The 24,422-nt window shown below is 42.6% G+C and overlaps 1 protein-coding gene across 11 annotated transcripts in view; it reads right to left on the bottom strand.

Annotated features, from left to right (window-relative positions):
• The window catches only part of SH3KBP1 (SH3 domain containing kinase binding protein 1), a 324,264-nt gene that overhangs the window by 250,152 nt on the left and 49,690 nt on the right, over window positions 1–24,422 (bottom strand). For 10 of the 11 annotated variants that reach the window (XM_027608838.1, XM_027608844.1, XM_027608839.1 and 7 more), the window contains exon 2: window positions 24,101–24,258. In XM_027608838.1, coding sequence (XP_027464639.1) covers window positions 24,101–24,258 — 158 coding nt within the window. The remainder of the gene's footprint in view (window positions 1–24,100; window positions 24,259–24,422) is intronic. The other variant, XM_027608842.1, reaches the window with a different exon arrangement.

Raw genomic sequence — 24,422 nt, 5'->3', positions numbered from 1 at the left:
GTGACCACACACTAGAAACATTCATATTTTTACCTCCACTTTCCCTCAACATTCCTCAAGAACTCTTGTCTAATCATCCTCAGTGGCAGAGAGATGGTGAGATTTACCCCTGAGCTGGGGAGGGGGGTGGTAGGAAATACATTATTTCAAATCCCCTTGTGAGTTAAGAAACCACAGTGAAACAAAATGTCTCCTGGGCAGCCCCTGGAGGTGTACTGCCCGCATGTCCCTTCTGGACAGCCCTGGTGCCTTCAGGGTCCGCCCCAGCTTGCTTTCCAGCCCAGAGGACACTCCTCCCGGGCAGCCCTGGCCAGGCCCTACTGGGGGGGGAGGGGCGGGGGGGGCTGGTTGCTAGGGCCTGCCCATACCAGGCTCCTCTGTCAGGCAGCATTTGCTCAGAAGCTCCTTGTCAGGCTGGCTAGGATGGCAGCCTGAGGCTCCCCTGGGCCCGCTTCCTGCCCTTTCATCTCCCAGGGGTGTTAGCGCCCCTCCACAAACACACCTCCTGCCCTCCTACCTCCATCTCAGCTCCCACTGCCCAGAGCACCCAACTGAAAAACACCATACCTCCATATTTTCCCAGTCTCTCAGAGTGGCTCAATACTTAATGTTAATAGTTAATATTTGTTGACTGATTAATATGCATCAAGTACAACTCTGCATTGCCCTACACTCACGAGCTCATGCATTCTCCCTAGTACACTAGCCAAGAGGGACACTACTGTTCCCTGCTTCATAAGAGGAAACAAATAGATACCCAGAGGGATTAATTAACTTCCCAGGGACCCAGAGCTAATAAACTGAGACTCACACTTCTAGGATCATGGGGCACTGCTACTCCTGGTCAAAGCCCCACCGAATCCCGGGAAGCAGAGCCCGGGTCTGCAGCCGCCGCCCTGAACTCCACGCGCCTCCCTGAAGTCAGGTTGAGAGCAAGCAACCTGACCACGTTCAGGCTCACAGCAGAAACACTGAAATTCCTGGGCAGAGAGACAAGGGCGCAGCAGGTTTTCTTGCAGCACGCAGTGCCTACACCACGAGGAAGGAGGAAGATCCACATCTCAAAGCTACCATGCTACAGATGTGTTTGCATATTATTTCTCTACCTTCCCCCTAAAAAAGAAATCTAATGATACTGTAAGTGAAAATACGATTTCAAAAATGTCATCAAGTAAAAGTTGAATGGATGAGTTGAAAATCTAAAAAGTTTAGCTATCCTGCAACTTGATCACCTATGAAAAACTTGTATTCCAAAATTACCGTTTTCATTTCAAATGACTACCATTTATTCCATTTCATATTCTTTTTAAAGTTGTTATTTAAATTCCAGTTAGTTAACATGCAGGGCAATATCAGTTTCAGGTGTACAATACAGTAATTCCACACTTCCGTACCTCACCCGGTGCTCATCACTACAGGTGCCCTCCTTCATCCCCATCACCTGTCTCACCCAACCCCCACCACCCCCCCTCTGGTAACCAACAGTGTGTTCTCTAGGGTTAAGAGTCCATTTCATATTCTTCAATAAACTTAGGAAGATGGCATACATTCCTTAAGGCTTCCTGGAATAAAGATATCATGCAATGCATCAAATTTACTCTGTGCTATAAACCTGGAACGTTCTGCTTCCTGATTTTGGAGACACTAACCTTTTTTTTCATGTCAGAATGTATCAGTCTGAAGAATGTGTACATTTGGTGGGTGTATGAACCGAATTTTTTTAATTCTAATTCTCACAATGTGGTTTAAGATCTCCAATAATACTGATCAGATAAAAAATACTTAGAGATAATCTGTACTTAAATGCATGAACATAATAGAAGAGTTATATTTTTCAGTTAAGAATATTAGCAATTTTCACTTATATGTCCATATCTGGACTAATTCTGGAAAGGGAAAAAGCCTCTCCTATGAGCTCCCCTTATACCAAGTATTCATCATTATTAGTAATAATATTAATAATGTGTAGCTGGACTCTACGTACATTATTTATTCATCCTTCTGTTCTCAGAGCCTCCCAGTATCTGGCACACGATAAAATAACTCTAGCTCTTACAAAAACTCTACCAGAATATTAGTACTGTCTCCTTTCACAGATGAAGAGCTGCTGCTTCAGGGAAGGGAGGAAGCTTCTGAGGCTGCACAGCTGGTGCGCCATGAGCAGGGATCACTCCCCCTCTTGGAACTTCTCCCCTTGCCTTCCAGAACATTCACTTGCCTGGCTATTTTCCTCCCCTTTTGGCCATTCCCTGTCAGTCTCAATGCTAGGGTGCTCAAGGCTTTTCCCTCCTCAGGCCATACTCCCTCCCCAGGCGATCTCATCTCATCTGGGCTTCAAAGGACTCCCAATTCCTATCTGTAGCCTGGACCTGGCACCTGAACTCCAGACCCACATTCTTAACAAGCTTTCCGGTGCTCAGCAAAAAAACCTTAGGGTCACCCCTCCCTCCTCTCTCTCTCACCACACATCTAGTCTGGTCAGCAAATCCTAGTGGTGCTACCATCAGAAATATCCAGAATCTGATTAGTAAATCCTGGTGGTACTACTTTCAGAAATATCCAGAATCTGACCACTTCTCCCCACTCCCACTGCCAACCCTCTGGTCTCCCCTGAATTCCTGCACTGGTCTCTGACCTGTGCTCCCTGCTTCCACCCTTGCCCCTAGTGGTCTGTTCTCCACAGGGCAGCCAGAAGGAACCAGTTACGGCATCCTGGGTCCATCAACTCCACTGCCCAGAACTCTCCTGATTATTTCCCATCTCACCCAGAGTCCCAAGTCTTACAGTAGCCCTACCTGATCTGGAGCCCTGTGACCTCTAAGCCTATCTCCTGACTCTCTCACCTAGCTCTCTCCCCTCCAGCACACTGGTCTCTGTTCTTCCTTCAACACACAAGGGACTTTCCCTCCTCAGGGCCTTTGCACATGCTGTTGCCTCTGCCTGAAAGCTCTTTCCCCAGATCCCCACCACAGGGCTCTCTTCCTCGCTGCCTCAAGTCTTAACTTAAAGGTCACCTTTTCAGTGAGGCCTTTGCTGGCCTCCCTATCACTAATTGCAATCGAGCCCCCGACATTCATATACTCTTCCCCTGCTTTTTTCTCCCTCCAACATACTATAACTTATTTATTATGTTTATGGCTTACTGTCCGTCTACCCCACTAGGATGTAAGTGCCGTGAGAGCAGGGTTTTTTTCCGACTTATTCACCCACGTGTTCCCTAGTGCTTAGGGGCACCTGGTGGCTCAGTCAGTGAAGCATCTGCCTTTGGCTCAGGTCATGATCCTGGGGTCCTGGGATTGAGCCCCGCATCAGGCTCCCTGCTCAACAGAGAGCCTGTTCCTCCCTCTCCCTCTGCCCCTACCCCTACTCATGTTCTCTGTCTTTCTCTCAAATAAATAAATAAAATTTTTAAAAAAGAACACAGTAAACACTCCATGAGCATTTGACAGATGAACGAGTGAAGCTCAAAGAGCTTAATTAACTTCCCCCAAAGTCCGAGAGCTCAGCTTGGACTCCAAAACCAGCGCTCTGAGTGACCAGTTTGTGATCAAATAAAGATGCTTGATCAGTGCACACTCGGATAGCTACAGATCTGATAAAAATTCAAACCAAATTACATAGCAAGAGATCAATTCCCCTAGTTCATTGGACACTTTCATTTATCTTATATTCACTTGGAAGACAAGAGGAGTTTAAAAAACAACAACATAGAAAAAGTAATACACGCCTGGGAGCCGCTTCAGTCACAAGAAGCTGAAGGACGAATGCACCTTAATCCCTGAGGAAAAGTAAACAAGTCAGATCAAAACGTTTTTCAATTTTAAGTAAATTTTTTCAAATCTTAGAAATAAAGACACAAACCCCCCCCCCTCCACTATTAGCATTTTAGCATTTTTCTCCCTATACATAAGACTCGGTCATTTGTAGATCATACCACACATACAATTCCATAGCCTGCTTTTTCCTCTCAGAGCACATGTATTTCTGTATTACTGCATATAGCATGAGACCCCCACATTCTAAGGCTATGCAGTAACTTGTCAGCAGGTAATGAAGTCGAAGCTGCTAAAAAGAAAAACAAAGAACACAAACATCAACCAAACACGGAAGCCTGTGAGCACCCTTCAGCATGCCATCTTCAAATCGACTGCTAGCCCTACCACTGAACCTCGCCCAGGTGCATTTCCTAGAGGCCAGAACTAGTTCCTTTGGAAATGCTCAGACCATATTGCTTCTGGAATTCAGAAGCTAAGACCATGATCTATTTAAGCAGCCACTACCAGCACCATCCCAAGAGTAAGGGCCAAGTACCCAATGGTGTCAATAACCACAAGTGTAGAGAAACAAGCAACAAAGATAGTCACTCATTCAACAAATATGGATAGGCACTGCTGTGCACCAGGCACCGAGGACACAATGCTTCACAGAGGCCATGGAACCTTAGTCCAATAGGGAAGAGAGCTATTTGTCAAATAGCCACAAAAACAGATTTAAAATTCCAAGAGGGACAAGTGCTACTGAGGACAGAAATATGGCACGACAAAGGCCTGTAGAAATGGGTATTTATAAGGGTCAGGAGGTTGAGGAAGGTTTCCCTGGGAAAGCATGAACTGAGCTCTGGGGATGAGAAGGCATTAGGGGGTGCAGGGGGATGAAGTGGGATATGAGGCTGGAAAGGAAGATGGGGGTCACAGCACACAGGACCTTGCAGGCTGACCACATTCAAGAGTTTAGTCTTAAAAACAAGGGAAGGCCAAAGATGGATTTTAAGAGTATGTGGAGTACATGGGGAAAGGGGAATGATCAGATTCACATTTTAAGACCATCAGTGTAGTCTCAGTGTGAGGCGCCAGCCAAAGGGGCATCAGAGCAGACAGGGGAGGTTTGTCGCAGGACACAGGGCCCAGGGTGGGTCCTACATCCAGCCCTTTCATCAACACTGTCTCTGAGGCCCCCCATCTCCCCTCACCTGCCCACCACCTCTCCCCTCCTCCACTCCTCTTCGCCCCTCCCATTCTACTTCTTTCACTGGCTTGGCCAGTCTCCAGGCCAACCAAAGACAAGGCCAAATGATAATGCTGCCCTGTACCTGTGCAGAGGCGGGGCTTCCCTAAATCACAGCCGTGACCATCATGACAGGATGGCAGAATCTGACCCGTGACCAGGTGACTGAACACCTGGGATGGGCTGGAGATGGTGGTATATGGAAAAGCGCTTACAAACAAGGGACAAAAATTGTGCATAGAGTCCCACGAACACTTCGCCCAGCTTCCTTCAGTGATTATATTCTGTATGACTAGAGTAAAATATCAAAGCAAAAAAATGGACACTGGTTCATTTCTGTTAACTATACTACAGATCTTTAGCTCTCATCAGGTTTTCCATGCACTGATGGGGGGGCATGTGCGCATAACTATGTGATTTGATCCAGCCCGTAGATTTGTGTAACCACCATCACGATGAAGATACAGAGCTGTTCCATCTCCACAAAAGAACTTCCTCGAGCTACCCCCTTACAGCTCCACCAGTCCTCCCCCAACCCTGTCACTGTCCCTTGGCAACCAGTAATCTGTTCTCCAACTCCACAGTTGTGTCATTTTGAGAACATAATATAAACAGAGTCATACAGTATATAACATTTGAGCTTGGCCTTACTCACAAAGCACAATGCCCTTGCAATGCATCCAAGCTGTTGCCTGTATTTGTGCCTTTTTATTGCTGAGTAGTATTCCATTGTATGGATGGACCAGAGTGTGCTGAACCATTCACCCACTGAAGGACATTCGGGTTGTTTCCAGTTTGGGCCTATTTGAAATAAAGCTGCTATGAACACTCCTATACAGATTTTTGTGTGGACATAAATTTTTAGTTCAATGGGATGAATGTCCAAGAGTACAATGGCTGGGTCATATGACAAGTGCATAGTTAGTTTTATAAGAAACTGTCAAACTGTGTTCCAGAGTGAACTATTTTACATTCCCACAGTAATGTACAAGAGAACCAGTTTCTTTAAGTCCTTGTCAGCATTTGTATTTATCACTATTTTTTTAGCCCCATTCTAATGCCTATTTTAATAGATACATAGTACTATCTCGTTGTGGTTTTAATTTGCATTTCTGTAATGGCTGATGGTGTTGAACATCTTTTCATATGCTTATTTTCCATCTGTATATCCTCTTCGGTAAAATGTCTGTTCATGCCTTTTACCCATTTTCAGTTGGATTTTTTGGCTTCTTGCATTTTGACAGTTCTTTATACATTCTAAATACAAGTCCTTTTGTTGGACAAGTGGTTAGCAGAAAGTTTGTTTCAGCCTGTAACCTATCTTTTCATCCTCTTCACAGGGTTTTTCATGGAGCAAAAGTTTTTAATTCTAAGGAAATCTAATTGATCAATTTCTTCTTTAATGTTCTTTTGGTGTGATGTCTAAGAACTCTTCACCTAGGCCTAGGTCCTGAAGATTTTCTCCTGTTTAATTCTAAAACTTTTATAGTTATATGTTTTACACTTAAATCCCTGATCCATTTTGAGATAAATTTTTTTATAAGGTGTAAGGTTGAGGTTAAAGTTCCTTTTTTTTTTTTGGCCTGTGGATGTTCAGTTGCTCTGGCTGAAGGCTATACATCCTCCACTGAATCACTTGTGCCTTTTTGTCAAAAATCAGTAGGGCATATTTGTGTGAGACTGTTTCTGGGTTCTCTATTCTGTGTCACTGGCCTATGTGTCTATCTTTGCACCAATATCACACTGTCTTGATTACTAGAGCTATTACACGAAGTCATAAAATAGTCCTAGAAGTTCTTCTACCTTGCTCTTCTTTTTCAAAATTGTTTTAACTATTCTAGGTCCTTTGATTTTCCATATACATTTTAAAAGAAGCAAGGCTACAAAAAAAAAAAAGAAAACTTTCCTGGGATTGTGATAGGAATTACTTTACTGATAGATTAATCTGGGGAGAACTAACATCTTCACCTTGTTGACTCTTCCAATTTATGAACCCAGTATAACTTCATTACTTATTTAGATCTTCTTCAAATACTTTCATCAACATTTTGTAGTTTCAGCACATATATCCTGTGTGTGTTTTGCTAGATTTATACCTAAGTAGCTCAATTATTTTAGGAGTGATTGTAAATGGGATTGTACTTTTAATATAGGTTTCCATATGTTCATTGCTAAGATATAGAAAAATTAATTTTTGTGTGTTCATCTTCTATCCTGTGACCTTGCTGAATTCACTTATTAGTTCCAGGAGTTATTTTGTAGCTTCTTGGGATGTTCTACGTAGAGAATCATGTCATCTGCAAGTAGGGACAGTTTTAGTCTTCCTTTCCGATTCCTATGTCTTTTATTTCTTTTCTCAGCATTGTGCTGGCTGAGACTTCCAGTACTGTAGTGAGAGCAGACATCCTCACCTTGTTCCCATTCTCAGGAAGAAAGCATTCAGTCTTTCACCATTTAGTATAATATTAATGTAGGGTTTTTTGTAGATGCTGTTTATCAAGCTGGGGAAATTCCCCTCTAGTCCCACTTTGCTGAGAGTTTTTATCATGAATGGATGTTGAATTTCATCACATGTTTTTTCTGCATCAATTGATATGCTTATGTGATTTTTTTCCCATAGCTTGTTGATATGGTGGATTACATTAACTGATTGCAAACACTGAAGCTGCTGTCCGTATCTAGAATGAACCCCTCTCGCTCATGGTACATAGTTCATGTTGCTGGATTTGTTTTGCTAATACTTTGTTGCGGATTTTTGTGTTTATGCTCTTGAGGGAAATTGATCTGTAGTTATTTTTGTATGTCGGTTTGGTTTTGGTACCAAGGTAATACTGGCCTCATAAAATGAATTAAGAGGCATTCCCTCCTATTTTCTCAAAAAGATTATGTAGAATTGGTGTATTCTTTAAATATTTGGTAGAAATCTCTAGTGAAACCCTCTAGGTTTGGAGTTTTTTGGGTTTTTTTTTTTGGAATCCTTTAAGTTATGAATTCAATTTAATAGTTACAGGACTATTGAAATTATCCATCTATTTTATCTTGAGTGAGTTCTGGTAGTTTGTGGTTGTTCTAAGAATTCATCCATTTCATCTAAATTGTCAAATGTATGTGCATAGACCTGTTTGTAATATTCTCTTATGATCTTTTTAATGACTGTAAGGTATATAGTGATAGCCCCTGTTTTATTTCTACCATTGCAATGTGCGTCTTCTTTATCTTTGTCAGTCTTCTTATAGGTTTATCCATTTTATTGATCTTTTCAAAGAGCTAGTTTTTTCACTTATTTTCTCTGCTGTTTTTCTGTTTTCAACCTTAATGATTCCAGCTCTTCATTACTTCCTTTCTTCTGCTTGCTTTTCTTTTTTTCTTTTCTTTTCTAGTTTCTTGAAGTGGGAGCTTAGATTATTGATTTGAGAACTTTCCTTGTTTTTTTTTTTAAGATTTAATTTACTTATTTGAGAGAGACAGAGAGAGAGCACCCGCAGGGGAGAGGGGCAGAGGGAGAAGGAGAAGCAGACTCCTCGATGAGCAGGGAGCCCAAGGCGGGCTCAATCCCAGGACCCTGAGCTCATGACCTGAGCTGAAGGCACACACTTAACCAACTGAGCCACTCAGGCACCCAGAACTTTCCTCCATTCTGATGTGAACACTAAGTTCTATAAATTTTCCTCTCAGCACTGCTTTAGCTATGTCCCACAAATTGCAATATGTTATGTTTTCATCTTCATTCAGTTTGATATATTTTTTAAATTTCCTTTGAGAATTCCTCTTTGACCCATGGATTATTCAGAAGTGTGTTATTTGATTTCTAAGCGTTTGGAGATTTTCCTGTTATCTTTATGTTATGTGACTGATTTCTAGTTTGATTACATCATAGTCAAACAACATTCTCTGTATGTTTTTCATTCCTTTAAATATGTTTAGGTTAGTGTTATGACCCAGGGTGTGGTCCAAATTTGTGAATGTTTCATGGGTATCGATGAGGATGTGTTTTATGCTGTTTCTGGGTGGAGTGTTCTATAAACGTCAACTAGAATTGCTTGGTTGATGATGTTGTTCAGTTCTTCCGTATCCTCACTGATATTCTGTTTGGAGAGAGTGATGCTGAAGCTCCCAACTATAATTGTGGATATATCTGGCTTTCACTTCTATCAGTTTCTCTTCATGTACTTTGCAGCTCTGTTGTCTAATGCATACATATTAGGATTGCTGTTTTATTGGTGGAATGACAATGTTATCATTTGTCCTTCTCTGTCTCAGTAATTTTCTTTGCTCTTTAGTCTACATTATCTGATATTATAAATAGCCACTCCCACTTTTTAAAAAATTTATGTTTTCATGGTATATCTTTTCTCACCCTTTTACTTTTAACACACCTATATCAATACATTTGAAGTGAGTATCTTGTAGACAGCACATAGTTGAGTCACATTTTTTATCCATTCTGTTATCTCTATCTTTCAATTGGTATATTTAGACCATTTACACTTAAAGTAATTATTGATAATGTCAGGGCTTAAGTCTGCCTTTGTATTATTTTTCTCTTTATTTTCTTTTTTTTTAAGATTTTATTTATTTATTTGACAGAGAGAGACACAGCGAAAGAAGGAAGACAAGCAGGGGGAGTGGGAGAGGGAGAAGCAGGCTTCCCGCGGAGCAGGGAGCCCGATGCGGGGCTCGATCCCAGGACCCCGGGATCATGATCTGAGCCGAAGGCAGACGCTTAATGACTGAGCCACCCAGGCGCCCCTGTTTTCTCTTTACTTTCTATATATCATTCTTCTTTTTCCTTTTTCTTGCCTTCCTGTGAGTTACTTGTACATTTCTTAAAGTTCCATTTTGATTTATCCATAGTCTTTGAGTATATGTCATTGTACAATTTTTAAGTGATTTTTAATATTTTTTAGTTATTAAAATATACATGTGTAACTTATCACAGCCAGCGGTATCACTGTTTTCCCATTTGAAGTGACGTATAGAAACCTTACTTCCTTTGAGGTCCCTTATACCCTCCTCACTTTTTTTTTTCATTTTTCTTTTTATTTTTTTATACCCTGTCCAATTTTTAAATATAATTTTCCCATATATTATCTCTACACATATTGAACACCACATCAAATGATATTATAACATATGCTTCAACCATCAAACATCATTTTAAAAAGCTAATGAGGATAAAGACAGCCTATTATACATACCCCTATTTTTACCCATCCACTGGTGTTTTTCCCTTTTCTGAAGTTCCAAGCTTCCTTCTGTTATCATTTCCTTTTCTATTTAGAGAACTTTCTTTAGCCATTATTTAAGAGTAGGTCTGGTATTGACAAATTCTGTTTTCCTTCAGCTGAGAATATTTTTATTTTCTCTTCATTTCTGAAGAATATTTTCACCAGATATAGAATTCAGAGTTAATTGTTCTTTTCTTTCAGCACCTGAAAATGCTGTGCACTTCCTTCTGGACTCTAAGATTTCATATGAGAAATCCACCGTCATTCAAATCATTCTTCTCCTACAGATAACATGTTGTCTCTCTCTCACTGCTTTTTCTTTGTCTTTAGCTTTCAGAGGTTTGATTATGATGTGTCTTGGCATAGATTTCCTTGGGTTTATCCTGTTTGGGTTTTGCTAAGCTTCTTGATCCTGGCGGTTCATCCCTTTTGCCCAGTTTAGGGAGTTTTCAGCCATTATTTCTTTGAATACGTTTTATTTTCATACGTTTTTCTTCTCCTTCTGGGACTCCACTGACAAAAATGTTAGACCTTATGTTATTGTACCAAAGGTCTCTGAGGCTCTGTTCATTTGTTTTTCCACACTATTTTCTATGTGTTGTTCAGACTGGGTAAATTTTATTGATCTGTTTTCAACTTCACTGATTCTTTCCTCTGTCATCTTTAATCTATTATTAAGCTAACCAGTAAACTTTTTAATATGGCAGCTTTATTTTTCAGTTCTACAATTTCCATGTTTTAAATATCTCTAATTTATTTGCTGAGATTTTTTTTTTCATTTTTCATCTTCCTTTGAGAGTGTTTGTCATTGTTCATTAAGGCATTTTTTTATGATTGCTGCTTTAAAATATTTGTCAGATAATTACAATATCTGAGTCTTCCTAGTGTTAGTATCTGCTGATTGCCTTTTCATTTAAGTTGTGGTTTTCCTGGTTCTTGATATGACAAATGACTTTTTATTGTATCCTAGGTATTTGGGGTATTATATTACAAGACTGTGGACCCTATTTAGATTAAGCATGCAGGTCCTGAGCTATTTTGTGTGTTGTAATGCCAATAACAGTTTAGTTTCCAGAGCCCTTCCACTGTTATTCAAGTCTTTTCATTTGTGTTACCTAGAGGTCACTCTGAAAACTGGGTGGTAGGCCACACTGTAGTTTCTATTTTCAAACTTGTTGGCATGTTAATTCTAGTCAAATTCATGTATGGGTCGGTCAGGAGTTTGCCTCTGACTTCCTATACAGGTTTCATGAATCCCTTTCTCCAGCTCCCTCCTCTCCAAGATCTTCCCCACTCTAGTAGGGAGGGTGATGGGGAGCCACTTACTACTGCTGAGCTGGCGGGGGCGGGGGGCAGAAGTCGAGTCTCCCAATTTGGTCTCCATGGACAACATGCCAGTGGATGAAGGGAGAGCTGCAACGGTCACCTGGCACCACCAGGTAGGATACATATTTTCAGACACACACTTAATAGTTTAAAACAACACCCATTTGTTAGCTCACATTTCTGTAGATGAGAAGTCCAGGCAGGCTCAACTGGATTCTCTGCTCGGCATCTCACGAGGCTGATATCAAGACGTCAACCAAGCTGGACTCTTATCTCGAGACTTGGAAGAATAATCCAATTCCAAACTCACTCAAATTGTTGGCAGAATCCAATTCCTTGCAGCAGGAGGTCTGAGGTCTCTGTTTCCTTGCTGGCTGCCAGCCAAGGTCTGCTCTCTGCTCCAGTAAAGTTGTCTGTATTCCTTCTCACGTAACTCCTCCATCTTCAAAGCACCAAGTCCTCCTCAAGCTCTGAATTTCTAGGACGACTTCTTCTGCCACGAGGCAGAGAAAGTTCTTTGCTTTTAAGGGCTCATGTGATAAGATTAGGCCCACCAGGACCCCTCCGTTTTTAAAAGTCAACCGTGCCACATAACATAATACAATCACTAGAATGATAGCACATCACATTCACAGGCCCTGGCTATTTGGGAGTGGAATCTTGGAGAGCATTCCTAGAAATTTTGCCCACCTCACCACCTCTGGGTAGATGGCAGAATGGAGCTCATTATTTAGGCCAGGGGTTCTGCAATTAGAATGTATTCATGCTCATAGACTTAAATGGAGCAATATGCTTACATATTACTGTCATTTGTGTATTTGTGGTAAACATTCCTTTTTATAATTTCCAGCATGATGATGTTTTCATATATACACATATGTATGTATATATACATACACATATATCAAAAGCTACTTTAGCAATAACATTATAATATTTTCAAATGTAGAACTACAGGTCACAGGCTACCAACCCATGTGCTTGAGAAAAGATGTAAGATTAAAAAGGATAATGTTGACTATCCATACCATTGTACAAAAGGAGTGCCCAAGCTTTACCAAGCAGCAGCATCAGCTGAACTTTTTAAAAATATCCTAAGGCCCCTATCCCAACTCCTTTCCCAACTCCAAAATTCTGACAGTAGAGTTCATCTGGAGCAGGGCCAGGCTGGAGACCCACTGGCAAGGAGTCCCCTGTGGGACCCCACATGTCACAAGTGTAAATATCCAGTAATGATCAAGTCAATATTCTAGATGGTCCAGAATTTGATCTGCTAGAAAGCTGGGGGTTGAAACACATGATTTCAAAGTCCCTTTCTAAGCTCAGATTCAATAATCCTGTCATTAAGAAAATAGGACTCCATTATACATAATCACCAAGATCAAGTGGGTCAGGGGACTGCTCTCCCCAAGTCACAAGACATCCCCCCACATTCTTCCTGCACTGCAACAGTGACAAAGTCTGAGGAATCTGCTAAATGGTGTGGGCTCTCACTGGTGACACACTTGTCCTCAATTACACCAGACATTGGAGTAACATTTCTCTTGGAGTAACATTTCTCACAACAGCATTCAACAGTTTCTGGTTGTTAGGATTTTGTTTCCTAAAAGAAAACTATGTATTTAAATTTTAAACAAACAGGGTTTTGGGGGGGAAGGGGGGATGGGTTAGCCCCGTGACGGGTATTAAGGAGGGCACGTACTGCATGGAGCACTGGGTGTTATATGAAAACAATGGATCGTGGAACACCACATCAAAAACTAATGATGTAATGTATGGTGACTAACATAACATAATAAAATTTTTAAAAAAAGAATAATTTGAACAGGAATTGGTTGCTTTTAAGGACCCCAAGGACGGGGAACAACTGGATAGTCAAACACCTGGATTATTAACCACTGATAGAAAAGACAGTCAAACTCCTGAAAAGCATATCCTGAACATTACAAAATAACAAGTTTCCTTACTAATTAGTAAAATGAACTATTTTCCCAAATTCCCTTGTTTTCACAATTTGTTTTTTTAATTTTTTAAAAAATATTTTATTGATTTTAGAGAGAGAGAGAGAGAAACACAACAGGAGCGGGAGGGGCAGAGGGAGAGGGACAGAGAGAATCCCAAGCAGACCCCCCGCTGAACACGGAGCCCAGTGTGGAGCTCGATCCCAGGACCCTGAGATCATGACCTGAGCCAAAACCAAGAGTCAGACACTTAACCGACTGCGTCACCAAGGTCCCCCTGCTCTCACAATTTGTAGGAAAAACAGCACAAGCCCAAAAATCCAGGCAATGGTTGCTCTTTTGAATTGAAATAGCTGATTTCTGAAGAGGATCCTTTAAAAATCAGAAAATAAAACAAGCACAATTCTGAACATAGACTAGCAACCTGGAAATCTCTACTTTATGTCACTTATGGAAGTTAAATTTGTGATTCTTTCTTACATCAAGAAAAGCAAAATAACTGTGAGCTTTACCTCAGAGGGGTACAAATTTGCAAAATACGGAGTAGACACTCCGGGAAGGCATAATGCGGCAGGCAATAACAGTGAGGGGCCTACTCCCATCAGGATGATACAGATGCCCAGATAATGCTGTGGGCTCGAGCTCAGGTTCTAGAGCCAGCCCGACCGGGTTCCAGTGCGCTGTCTGCCCCACCCAAGCTGTGGGACCAGGAATAAGTTTTTTAACCTTAAGATGCCTATGGCTCAGTTACCTCTTCTGAAAAATGGGCAGGATAAAAAAGAACAGTACCTATGCCACAGAGTGGTATAAGGATTTAATGAGATAAAACATGTGAAGGGCTTAGCCTCCTTCCTTCCTGGCATACAGTAAGTGCTCAACAAATGCCACTGTACACAGTCAGACACTGGCAGTTTATACACGCAGTGCCAGGCAGCCAGTAAGCCTGGAATAGAATGTAGCCATTATTATTCCATAAAGTAACAACAATCAGGGCCACAAGAAAACCAACTGTAGGTTCATTTAGCACATTCTAACACAAGTGCCTGATGAATCCAGTCCAAACCTTCCAAGTGGTGTCTTAATCAGGAACATCTTTGCAGAACAATGTCTAACCCATGCTGTCCAGAGTAGAAAATGACCAAAGGCCAGGTCATAGGAGCTAAAAGTGTTATCCTATGGAAGAAGTTACATTTGTGACAATACAATATTCCATTTAATGTGTCTCGTTTGTGTTGGTAGCCTCTGGTGCCCAGCCAGAGCAGACACCCAGTAAATGCTCCCTCCACAAGTACAGCAGACCCTCGCACAGCCAAGCATATCACAACTAGATGCTGTGAGCACATTATATAACACACCCAGAAAATTCCTGCTACCTTTCTCAGAGAGACAAATATCTTGAAAATAATATTCCATATTATGCACAAAATTAACGGCCCTTGGGTTGAGAGTTTTTTGGAAAAGTGAAATTTGGGGCGCCTGGGTGGCCCCATCAGTTGAGCGGCCAGCTCTTGGTTTCAGCTCAGGTCATGGTCTCAGGGTCCCGGGATGGAGCTCCACACTCAGCATGGAATCTGCTTCGGGATTCTCTCACTCCCTCGGCACCCCCGCCCCCCACTCCTTCGCACTCTCTCTCTCTAAAAATAAAATATATCTTTTTTAAAAAGGTGAAATTTGATGAGAGAGATCCACTTCAGGGTCTCTGAATGTAGAAGAGTAACTTGGAAATCTCTACTCTATGCCATTTGTTGAAGTAAAATTTTTTTTAAAGATTTTATTTATTTATTTGACAGAGAGAGGGAGAGAACACAAGCAAGGGGAGCGGCAGGCAGAGGGAGAGGGAGAAGGAGGCCTCCCACGGAGCAGGGAGCCCGATGCGGGGCTCGATCCCAGGACCCTGGGATCATGACCTGAGCCGAAGGCAGACGCTTAACGACTGAGCCACCCAGGTGCCCCTGTTGAAGTAAATTTTTTAAATAAAGACCAGCCCGTCCCACGGCCGATAGCTTCCGCCTGAGCAGCAGCGAGAGCCTGGGCCCAAGGGGTGGGCACGGTGGCCCCTCGGACACAACACCCACTGTTCCCTCTTCTCTTCACGAGGAGCAGCGCCATGTTGTCCACCTCCTCCCACTACCATGAACAAGTGCCTCTGCCCAGAAAAAGCATAAGGAATGACAAGGAAGAAACCATATCTTACCCACCCAGAGCAGAATGAGTAGAAACCCAGTCCTTCACGATTCCCCGGGACACAGGGTCTTCAAGCAATGAGTGTGAAAGGGGCAACAGTCCCCCAGACAGGGTCCATGGGCCAGAAAGCAGTTTAAACCACATGCTCGCCAGGTCCATAAAACCTAAGTTTGCTTCCATAATACAGGAAGCTCGATTCAGTCTTGCACTGAACTTAATTGCCACACGACCTCTTCGTAGTATGTCCTGTAGCAAGTGCTCTCTCCTTTGTAACAGGAAGACAATCAGATCCAAGCTAGACTGTAAGTGAAGCACCACCCCCCACCCTGACACCTGTCCCCTCCGTTATATATTTGTATTTCCAGAGAGAATGTCTTTCTCTCATTTCTGAGCTCACTTCTGCTACCATTATTCCTCCAGAGCCTCCGTCTCAGATTCAGTAGTAAACACCGCACAGTTCTGACAGTTGAGAAATACGTAATGATCTTTGTCTTACTCACAGACCTGTTCCATCAGCAGCTTATGTGATCTCATCGAGAATTCCACTTGTGGGTCCAGAATTAAGGTGCTGACAAAGTGAAAGCTATCTGAACTGGTGCCTAAAGTCACAAGTATTGTGAAACCACTGGGCAAGGATTCACTTGATGCTTAAAGTGAACCCTACCAGTAACTAGGGGGCCACATTCCACCGTTGAAAGTGGAAAGACAGGTGTGACTCAGAAACCAATGAGCAGAGGCACCATTAGAAGAAATGATGCAGCAGTATTTATTTGGAGAGAGAGGGATGTGCTTCCATGTTATTCAATGACACTAGAGAGCCAACAAAGTTGGAATAATGAAGGCGTAGACAAGTCTTCCTCATTGACAAGCCATGTGAACAAGGAGCCGTGATGCCTCAGGTCATCTGCTCTGGAGAGTGTGGGGTTGGGGGGGGGGGACAAGCTGCCACCACAGGCAGAGGGACAGAGGAAAGTATCTTGGGAGTCTACCCAAGACCCCAGGCCCCCACATCACTGCCCTTGACCGCACAGCACACGCAAGCAGACATGAGAAGCACGGACAGCTCCAGTGAGGGGACTGTGCTCTTTGTCAAGACTTGAAAAGGACACAGGGGACAGAGTTCAAATTTGACTTGAAGATGGAGATCATCAGAGGAAAAGGGTGAACACATATGTATGTCTTTTCAGTGATCTGTTCCTCTCATACGGTTACAACTTACAGCTCAATAACTTGAAGGAGAAATTTAGAGTTCGGGGAAAGTTCCAGCACAGGCCCAGGCTTACAGAAGGGATAGTTTGACTGGGTATTTACCCCAAAGATACAAATGTAGGGATCCGAAGGGGCACGTGCACCCCAATGTTTATAGCAGCAATGTCCACAATAGCCAAACTGTGGAAAGAGCCAAGACGTCCATCGACAGGTGAATGGAGAAACAAGATGTGGTATATATATACAATGGAATATTATGCAGCCATCAGAAAAAAAAACCCAGAAATCTTGCCATTTGCAACAACGTGGATGGAACTAGAGGGTATTATGCTAAGCGAAATTAGTCAATCAGAGAAAGACAAGTATCATATGATCTCACTGATATGAGGATTTTGAGAAACAAGACAGAGCATCATAGGGGAAGGGAGGGAAAAATGAAACAAGATAAAACCAGAGAGGGAGACAAACCATAAGAGACTCTTAATCTCAGGGAACAAACTGAGGGTTGCTGGAGGGGAGGGGGTGGGAGGGATGGGGTGGCTGGGTGATGGACACTGGGGAAGGTATATGCTATGTGAGCGCTGTGAATGGTGTAAGACTGATGAATCACAGACCTGTACCTCTGAAACAAATAATACATTATATGTAAAAAAAAAAAATAGTAGGAAGGGAAAAATGAAGGGGTGGAATCGGAGGGGGAGACGAACCATGAGAGACTACGGACTCTGAGAAACAAACTGAGGGTTCTAGAGGGGAGGGCGGTGGGGGGATGGGTTAGCCTGGTGATAGGTATTAAAGAGGGCACGTACTGCATGGAGCACTGGGTGTTATGCACAAACAATGAATCATGGAACACTACATCAAAAACTAATGATGTAATATATGGTGACTAATATAATAAAATAAAAGCAAAAAAATATTTTTTAAAAAAGAAGGGATCGTTTGTGTAAAAACTTTTTTTTTTTTTTTTTTTTTTTTTACTACTCTCCCCCTGGTTTTCAAACGTTTGATGAGGATTTGGAATCTTAATGGCAGGGAAGATGGAAAGGATATATTGCTAATATTTTGTCTAACAAGAAAGCAAACAACAACTAAATGCTATAAGAAGACAAGTTGCTTGGGCTCAAACACACGTGTTCACAACACAATTCAGAAATACTCAGGAGGACTCCAACAGGCTTAATGGATGGCCACCTACCAAAACAAAAGGTGTATTAACAAGAAAATGTCAAATTTGAGAAAGCAAATTTCCTTTTATTTCTCACCCAACTAAAAGAAACAGAAGATGAAACCACCACCAAAACATAACATTTTTTCCCCAAATAAGTACAATCATGATGCTGGGTTAGCAGTTAATTCTTTCATCCCACAAAAAAAAAAAAAAAAAAAAAAAAAAAAAAAAAAAAAAAAAACAAGAAATAATCTCCATCCTGTCCTGTATCTTGTATACAGCCCTGCCAGCCTGAGATACAAATCTATTATGAGGCTACTTGAGAGTGTAAAAGGCCATGTTTTAAAACTTCTATCAGCTCAAATGAGAAAAACCTTCTACTTCTATATTGAGCCATTAAAAGCAGCATTAGTGCAAAAAAAAAAAAAAAAAAAAAACCAGCAAAGTAACTGTGAGCTTTCTCTCTGAATGGTACAAATATGCAAAATCCTGACCTTTCACCTCACTGATTATGAAACAACTATATTCTTCAACCACTTTACACAAATACAAAACAGGCTCTGGATATGCCGAAGAGAGATCTGAAACACCTAGCAAATAGAGGCTGAGGCAATGGGAAACCAAGCTGAAAATTGTGATACTCAGCATTAGACATGCAAGCTACAAGTCAACACAGCTCAGCCTTCAACGATGGGCCCACAGCGCGCAAAGTGTACGTTTCCCTAACACATGTACAAATAGGCAGAGAGAATGGTTTACTTCCTCACAGACAGCATCAGATCAATTTCAAAACCAACAAGCATATTCTTCTAACCTGTACCGCAGCTTCCTGCTTTCCACACGTCTATTTGTGTACAACAAAACGTTGAGGGCCTGGGTCCGGTTATGTTTCACCAAGGGTCCCCTCCCAGAGCAGTCAGCCATATGCCTGTGGGCCCAAGCTAAAGTTTCAAGGTTTTTTCTTTTTTAAAATTCCTTTGGCTGGCCATTAAAAAATGTATATCTGTGGATACACGTCAGAAGAACCCAGAAAAAGGCTGCTTAGAAATCCTCTGCTGGACTAAAATACACTGCTGTCTGAATCCGGGCGTAAGGTTCGAAAGAAAGACCTTGGTAATTAAATCCAACAGGGGGAAGATGAACTTCTATGAAAAAGTCCATATCTGCCTTTAATAGGTAGCCATCTTTCTGTTTTATGTGGCAGTTTCAGATCCCAGAAGGGCAGCATTTTTGTTTTTTTGTTTTTTTTTAATAAATGACTTTGAGGATTTCATCCTAGTACCTCTTACTACTGCACCCCAAATTACAGTCTTTTGTGGTCCATTCCAAAAAAAACATCCAAAACTTAAAAATTAGGCGAAAAAGGATGATGGTGGGACCTTTTAATGTCATGCTGATATATTTTCTCTAAGCTCCACCCCAGGCAGGATCATGTGATTCTCTGTGGAAATGTAACTTGATTTAACTAACACTTTATTAGGACATTTTACAACCCTATAAAAGTCAGAGGATAACATACAGAAAAATGATAATTTTATAGTTTTCTGAGTACAGATCCTTCACCTCTTTGGGGGGGGTGGGAGGATGGGTTAGCCTGGTGATGGGTATTAAGAAGGGCACACTCTGCATGGAGCACTGGATGTTATATGCAAACAATGGATCACGGAATGCTGCATCAAAAACTAATGATGTAATGTATGGTGATTAACATAACAATAAAAATTATTTTTAAAAAAAGAAAAATGATAAGGTGTGCTCCTTTCTTTTTTTCTTCTCTGGTAGAGATGATAACCCCAGAGGTTAAGACTGTATTGTTCTCTAAAACACGAACCTGTTTTGAATATAACTTTGCAATCTTATTTGAACATCCCCTTCTGCACTGACTTCTTCATGTGTTCCTCATATCCTCACTGAATCAGTTTTGTGATTCTGCTAGTTCCCTCACTGAATGAGTCCAATAAAATTTTGACACAATAAAACTTTCTCTATCAGCATGTTTTCAACAATTTAAGAAGGAGTCTTAGATACTCCTTGGGCCCAACAATCAAATGGTCCCTGGGAGAGTGAGTTCCAGGCTTTGGGGCTCCTCGGCTGTCATGCTCATAGGGCAACTACATGAAGACAACCAGATTCAGGCTGACTGGCTCAGCGGGCTAATGTGGCACAAACAGGGCTCCGGCAGAGGCATGACACCCCCTACCCATCCACAGAGGCCACAGCTTTAAACAGAAAAAAGTACATACACTTAAAAGTGAGTGCACAGCAATGCCACTCCCATGGGTAAATACACAAGAGAAACAAGGGCCTATGTCTGTAAGAAGATTTACACAAGAATGTTCAGAGCCTTTAATCATAAAATACCCAAACTGGAAACAACCCGAATGTCCATCAACAGGAGAACAGATAAACAAATGCTGGCATATTCATAAAATGGGATACTCTACAGCAAGAACAAAGTACTGATGTATGCAACAACATTTTGTTGTGCAACAGGAGCCATACCTAAAAGAACACATACTTGTTGATTCCATTTATATGAAATTCAAATACAGGCAAGCCTCACCTATAATGACAGCTTACCTATGGGAAGGGGAATGACCTGGAAAAGGCATGATTCTGGAGGGACAGAAATAGGATTGACCTGAATGATGGTTACAGAGGTACATACTTACAAAAAGAAAATAACCAAGAGGTAAATTATGACTTCGGCATTTTACTCTATGTAAATTTCACCTAACAATGAATAATTTTTTTAAAAAAAGAGGAGAGAGAGAGAAAAATGGATTCTAAAAAAAGTAGGTAGGGAGAAGAAAGGAAAGGGGGATTTAAAAGGATTCTTCTTTCACGTGTACAGTAAATAAGTAAGAACTAACTAAATAAAAGAAAAAGGAGGATAAACCCAAAAGGGCAGGACTGTACCCTGGTTGGATACATTTACGCCTGCCAACAAATCTCAGCCCAGGAGCTGGCAAAGCCCAGGCATCTTCTTAAGAAGGGGGTGACTGGAATGGCGGGTAGTTTTCCTTTGAGAAACTGAGACAATACAGAGTTGAGGGTGGATACTGAATCCCAACACCTTGGGGGACCATGCTCCATAAGGACACTGATTTAGGATCCGATAAATGAATCAAGAAAGCGCGTAAGGTAAGCTCTCTGATCGTGGCAACACTGGCATAAAGGCACACAAACAAACAGTGGGATTCCACAAGACTACCCAATTCAATCCAGGGACAAATTATTCTTGAGCTAAATAAAGCACATGTAAACCCACTCTCAAAACTGCAAACTTATGCCAATATGATTGTTATTACCTAAAGACGTATTTTCAGCTTCTAGAACCCTCTACGGCAGTTTGAGTTATTGTTAAACCCCACTGCATCCACCCACTAGGTTTTTCAATAATAGGCCTAAAACATTCCCAGTGGGTGAAGACTTGAAAATAGACTCAGCCATCTGAAAGAATAGAAGTTTCTTTTTCTGCCAAATGTGGCAGCCACAAGTGGCGCAGCCCTAGCCGTTCCTGCCACATCCTTTCTGGCTCCGGTGGAAGGAGCACCTCCCTAGAGTGTGACTTCCCGCACTGGAAGTGCTCTAGCTGAGGTGAGAGCACAAGTCATTAGGCCCTCGGGCCAGGGGAGAGGGTGGCATGGATGGGGACACACTCAGTAGGTGGCCAGCCACGTGCTAAGTCCTGCCTCCTTTAGTCCTCAGAGTGGCCACATGAGGTAGTCGGGCTCGAAAAAGGAAACAGATTGCATGCCCGAATTAGGTAATCTGAGGCAGGACTAAGAAGGAGACTCCCCACCCCACAACCAAGTGGGTGAGGTACAGAGAAACTGCGAGGCAGGAGGCGGGGCTAGAAACAGGGGATGAAGAGAAAGGAGCGTGGAGGAAGGGGACTTAGGAGCAGCCACCGTCTGGCAGAAGGACAACCTCGGGGTAGCGAGCCAGCAGAGTAATCCCTGACCTGGCTGGCCTCCCTCCCTCCTGACCATTTCCTACCAGCATTCCCCTTGGGCCAAAGCCCAGGGAAGCCAGAGGGCAGGAGCCCGCGGTGGTGGCCCCGGGCCCAGCCCCAGGCCCAGGCCCAGCCCCAGGCCCAGCAGGGGGAGAAGGGTGGAGGGAGGCCCCTCGGCCAGGACCACATCACCCCGGGCTCACAGTGAGGAGCTCCCGCCCCCCAGCACCCCCTGAGCAAGGAGGAGAGGTTCTGAGCCTGCCTGGGCTCTTCCCGCTCTGCGCTTCCCTGTCCTGGTGCCTGCCAGCCCCGCCAAACGCCTAAGTAGGCAGCCCAGCCTTAAGCCCTGAGCAAAGTCCAACTCAGAAGTTTTCTGAGTCTACGGATTTCTGGTTTGGAATAAGGGGGCACTGAGCCTAAAGGACATCAAAATAAGGCTTTCAAAATAGGGCCTCCCCCCACCCAAAACTGGTGCCAACACTGTAGTCCCTACTCCTTCCCAGGGATGTTCTCTCTCCTCCCAAGTCCTCCCTTCCTTCCCAGAGTCTTCCTCTCTCTTTCCCACAGTCCTCACCTCCTTCCCAGGATCCTCTTCTCTCTTTCCCAGATATTCCTTTCTCTTTCCCATGGTCCTCCTCTCTCATTTCTTAGTCCTTCATCTTCACACCAAACTTTCCCCCTTTTATCTGGAAAAACCCTCCTTCCCCACCAGAATTTGCTCAACCTCAAGGACAGTCCTTGTCCCAAAATTGGGGATTTTGTTTGGAAGGGCAAAATAATTCACCCCCATTTGTACATCAGTTCAACAGAGTCAATCTGTGGTAGCCCAGATGTAATGCTTTCCTACTCTTAAAGAGAGAGCTGCTAGGTTCAACTATAGGGTAAGAAAACAAAAAAAGTCTGCACTCCCACAACTATTTACAGAAAGTAAGTTTATCAGCATGTTACCAACAAAACTTCCCCCAGCCTTCTGCACAACAAAAAGAAATGAACAAAAGAAGTGTTAGCAGGATCACTCTGAGGCAAGATCCTGAGGAAAGACACTGAACTGAGTTCCTATTTGTTCTAGACTTGGGGGGCAGGGTACAGGTAGAGGGCCCAGGGGTTGGACACTGTTTTTCATCATCAATCCCTTTTCATAAAACCCTCCCACATAGCCCCTGAGGCTCTCTGACCAGGGCACCTGCTTCTCTAGGCCCAGCATTCCCCACACCACCTGCTCCCCACAGCCGCAGGTCTTAGGCATGGTCTGCTACCCCCCAAAACTACAGAAGAGGCCCTGGGGATTTGTGCACACAGCCCTTCCTACTGAGAACAATCTAGTCTCCTCCAGCATTAGATAGAAAGTTTATGGTACAAAAAATTTTTAGACCTACTTGGTATTTCCCACAGGGAACAGCCTCAAGGTGACCTGCCCTTTTTTTTTTTTTTAACCCAATCCCAACTATTATGTACAACTTGCAGTATATAATTTCTTAACATGAATGAGCTGCATTTTTGTAATCAACCCCTAGATGATTCCTGCAAAGGGCATAATTTTCCAGACCTTACTGAAAAAGTAGATTTTATGCAATGCTTCATGGCCATAAAGGGGAAAGGAAAACAATATAGTTCCCATCAAAAAAGCGATGTGAATATAAAGGTCGAAAACATAGCATAACTGGAATTCTACATTTAGTTTGATTGCTACTTGACTTAAATAGTCAAAACTACTTTCACCTCATTTTGAACGGAATGGAAAAGGATAAAATTCCCTTAAAACATCAAAGCAAGTGAACAAGTACATAAATAAAAACAGTTTAACCAGCTTTATATTTTTCCAGCATTTTCTAAGTGACACAGTTTAAAAAGAGAACATTCTGGGCCTTAAGAAAGTGATTTCAAAATGGGTCTCTAGATAGCTGGTGCAAAGCTCTACATGCTCTTCTTGATAGCACGCAAGAGGTCAAACTGTCAATTCATCCCCTAAGAGAGCCCATGAAATTCCTCAAGTGCCCCCAAAGCTTTGGTCAGTAGAACCCACACAGGAGACAGGAAAAGGGTTTCACGTTGTACTCACTCTTACAAAGTTGTCAGGGAACAAACCTCTCCTGCCGTTGATCTGTCCCTCCCACCAGCCTCCATCCTCCTTCCTGATGTTGGTGATGATCTCACCCACGCTGATCGTCAGCTCATCGTCGTGCTGGGCCTGGTAGTCAAACTCCACTATGGCCTCCACTGGAAGGAACAGGGACAGAAGAAAGAGCACTTTAGATCAGATGTTGCTAAGGCCCACCAGCCCTGGAAGATCAGTAGTCGTATTAAAGGGAGTTCCCCTCTACGGATACTAAAAATAACAGGGCCCCACACAGCAACCTGATTTTGGTTAACCTGAGGCCTGT

This window comes from Zalophus californianus, chromosome X (assembly GCF_009762305.2).
Source record: "Zalophus californianus isolate mZalCal1 chromosome X, mZalCal1.pri.v2, whole genome shotgun sequence".
Classification (NCBI taxonomy): domain Eukaryota; kingdom Metazoa; phylum Chordata; class Mammalia; order Carnivora; family Otariidae; genus Zalophus; species Zalophus californianus.
This window is presented reverse-complemented; position numbering and strand designations above follow the sequence as displayed.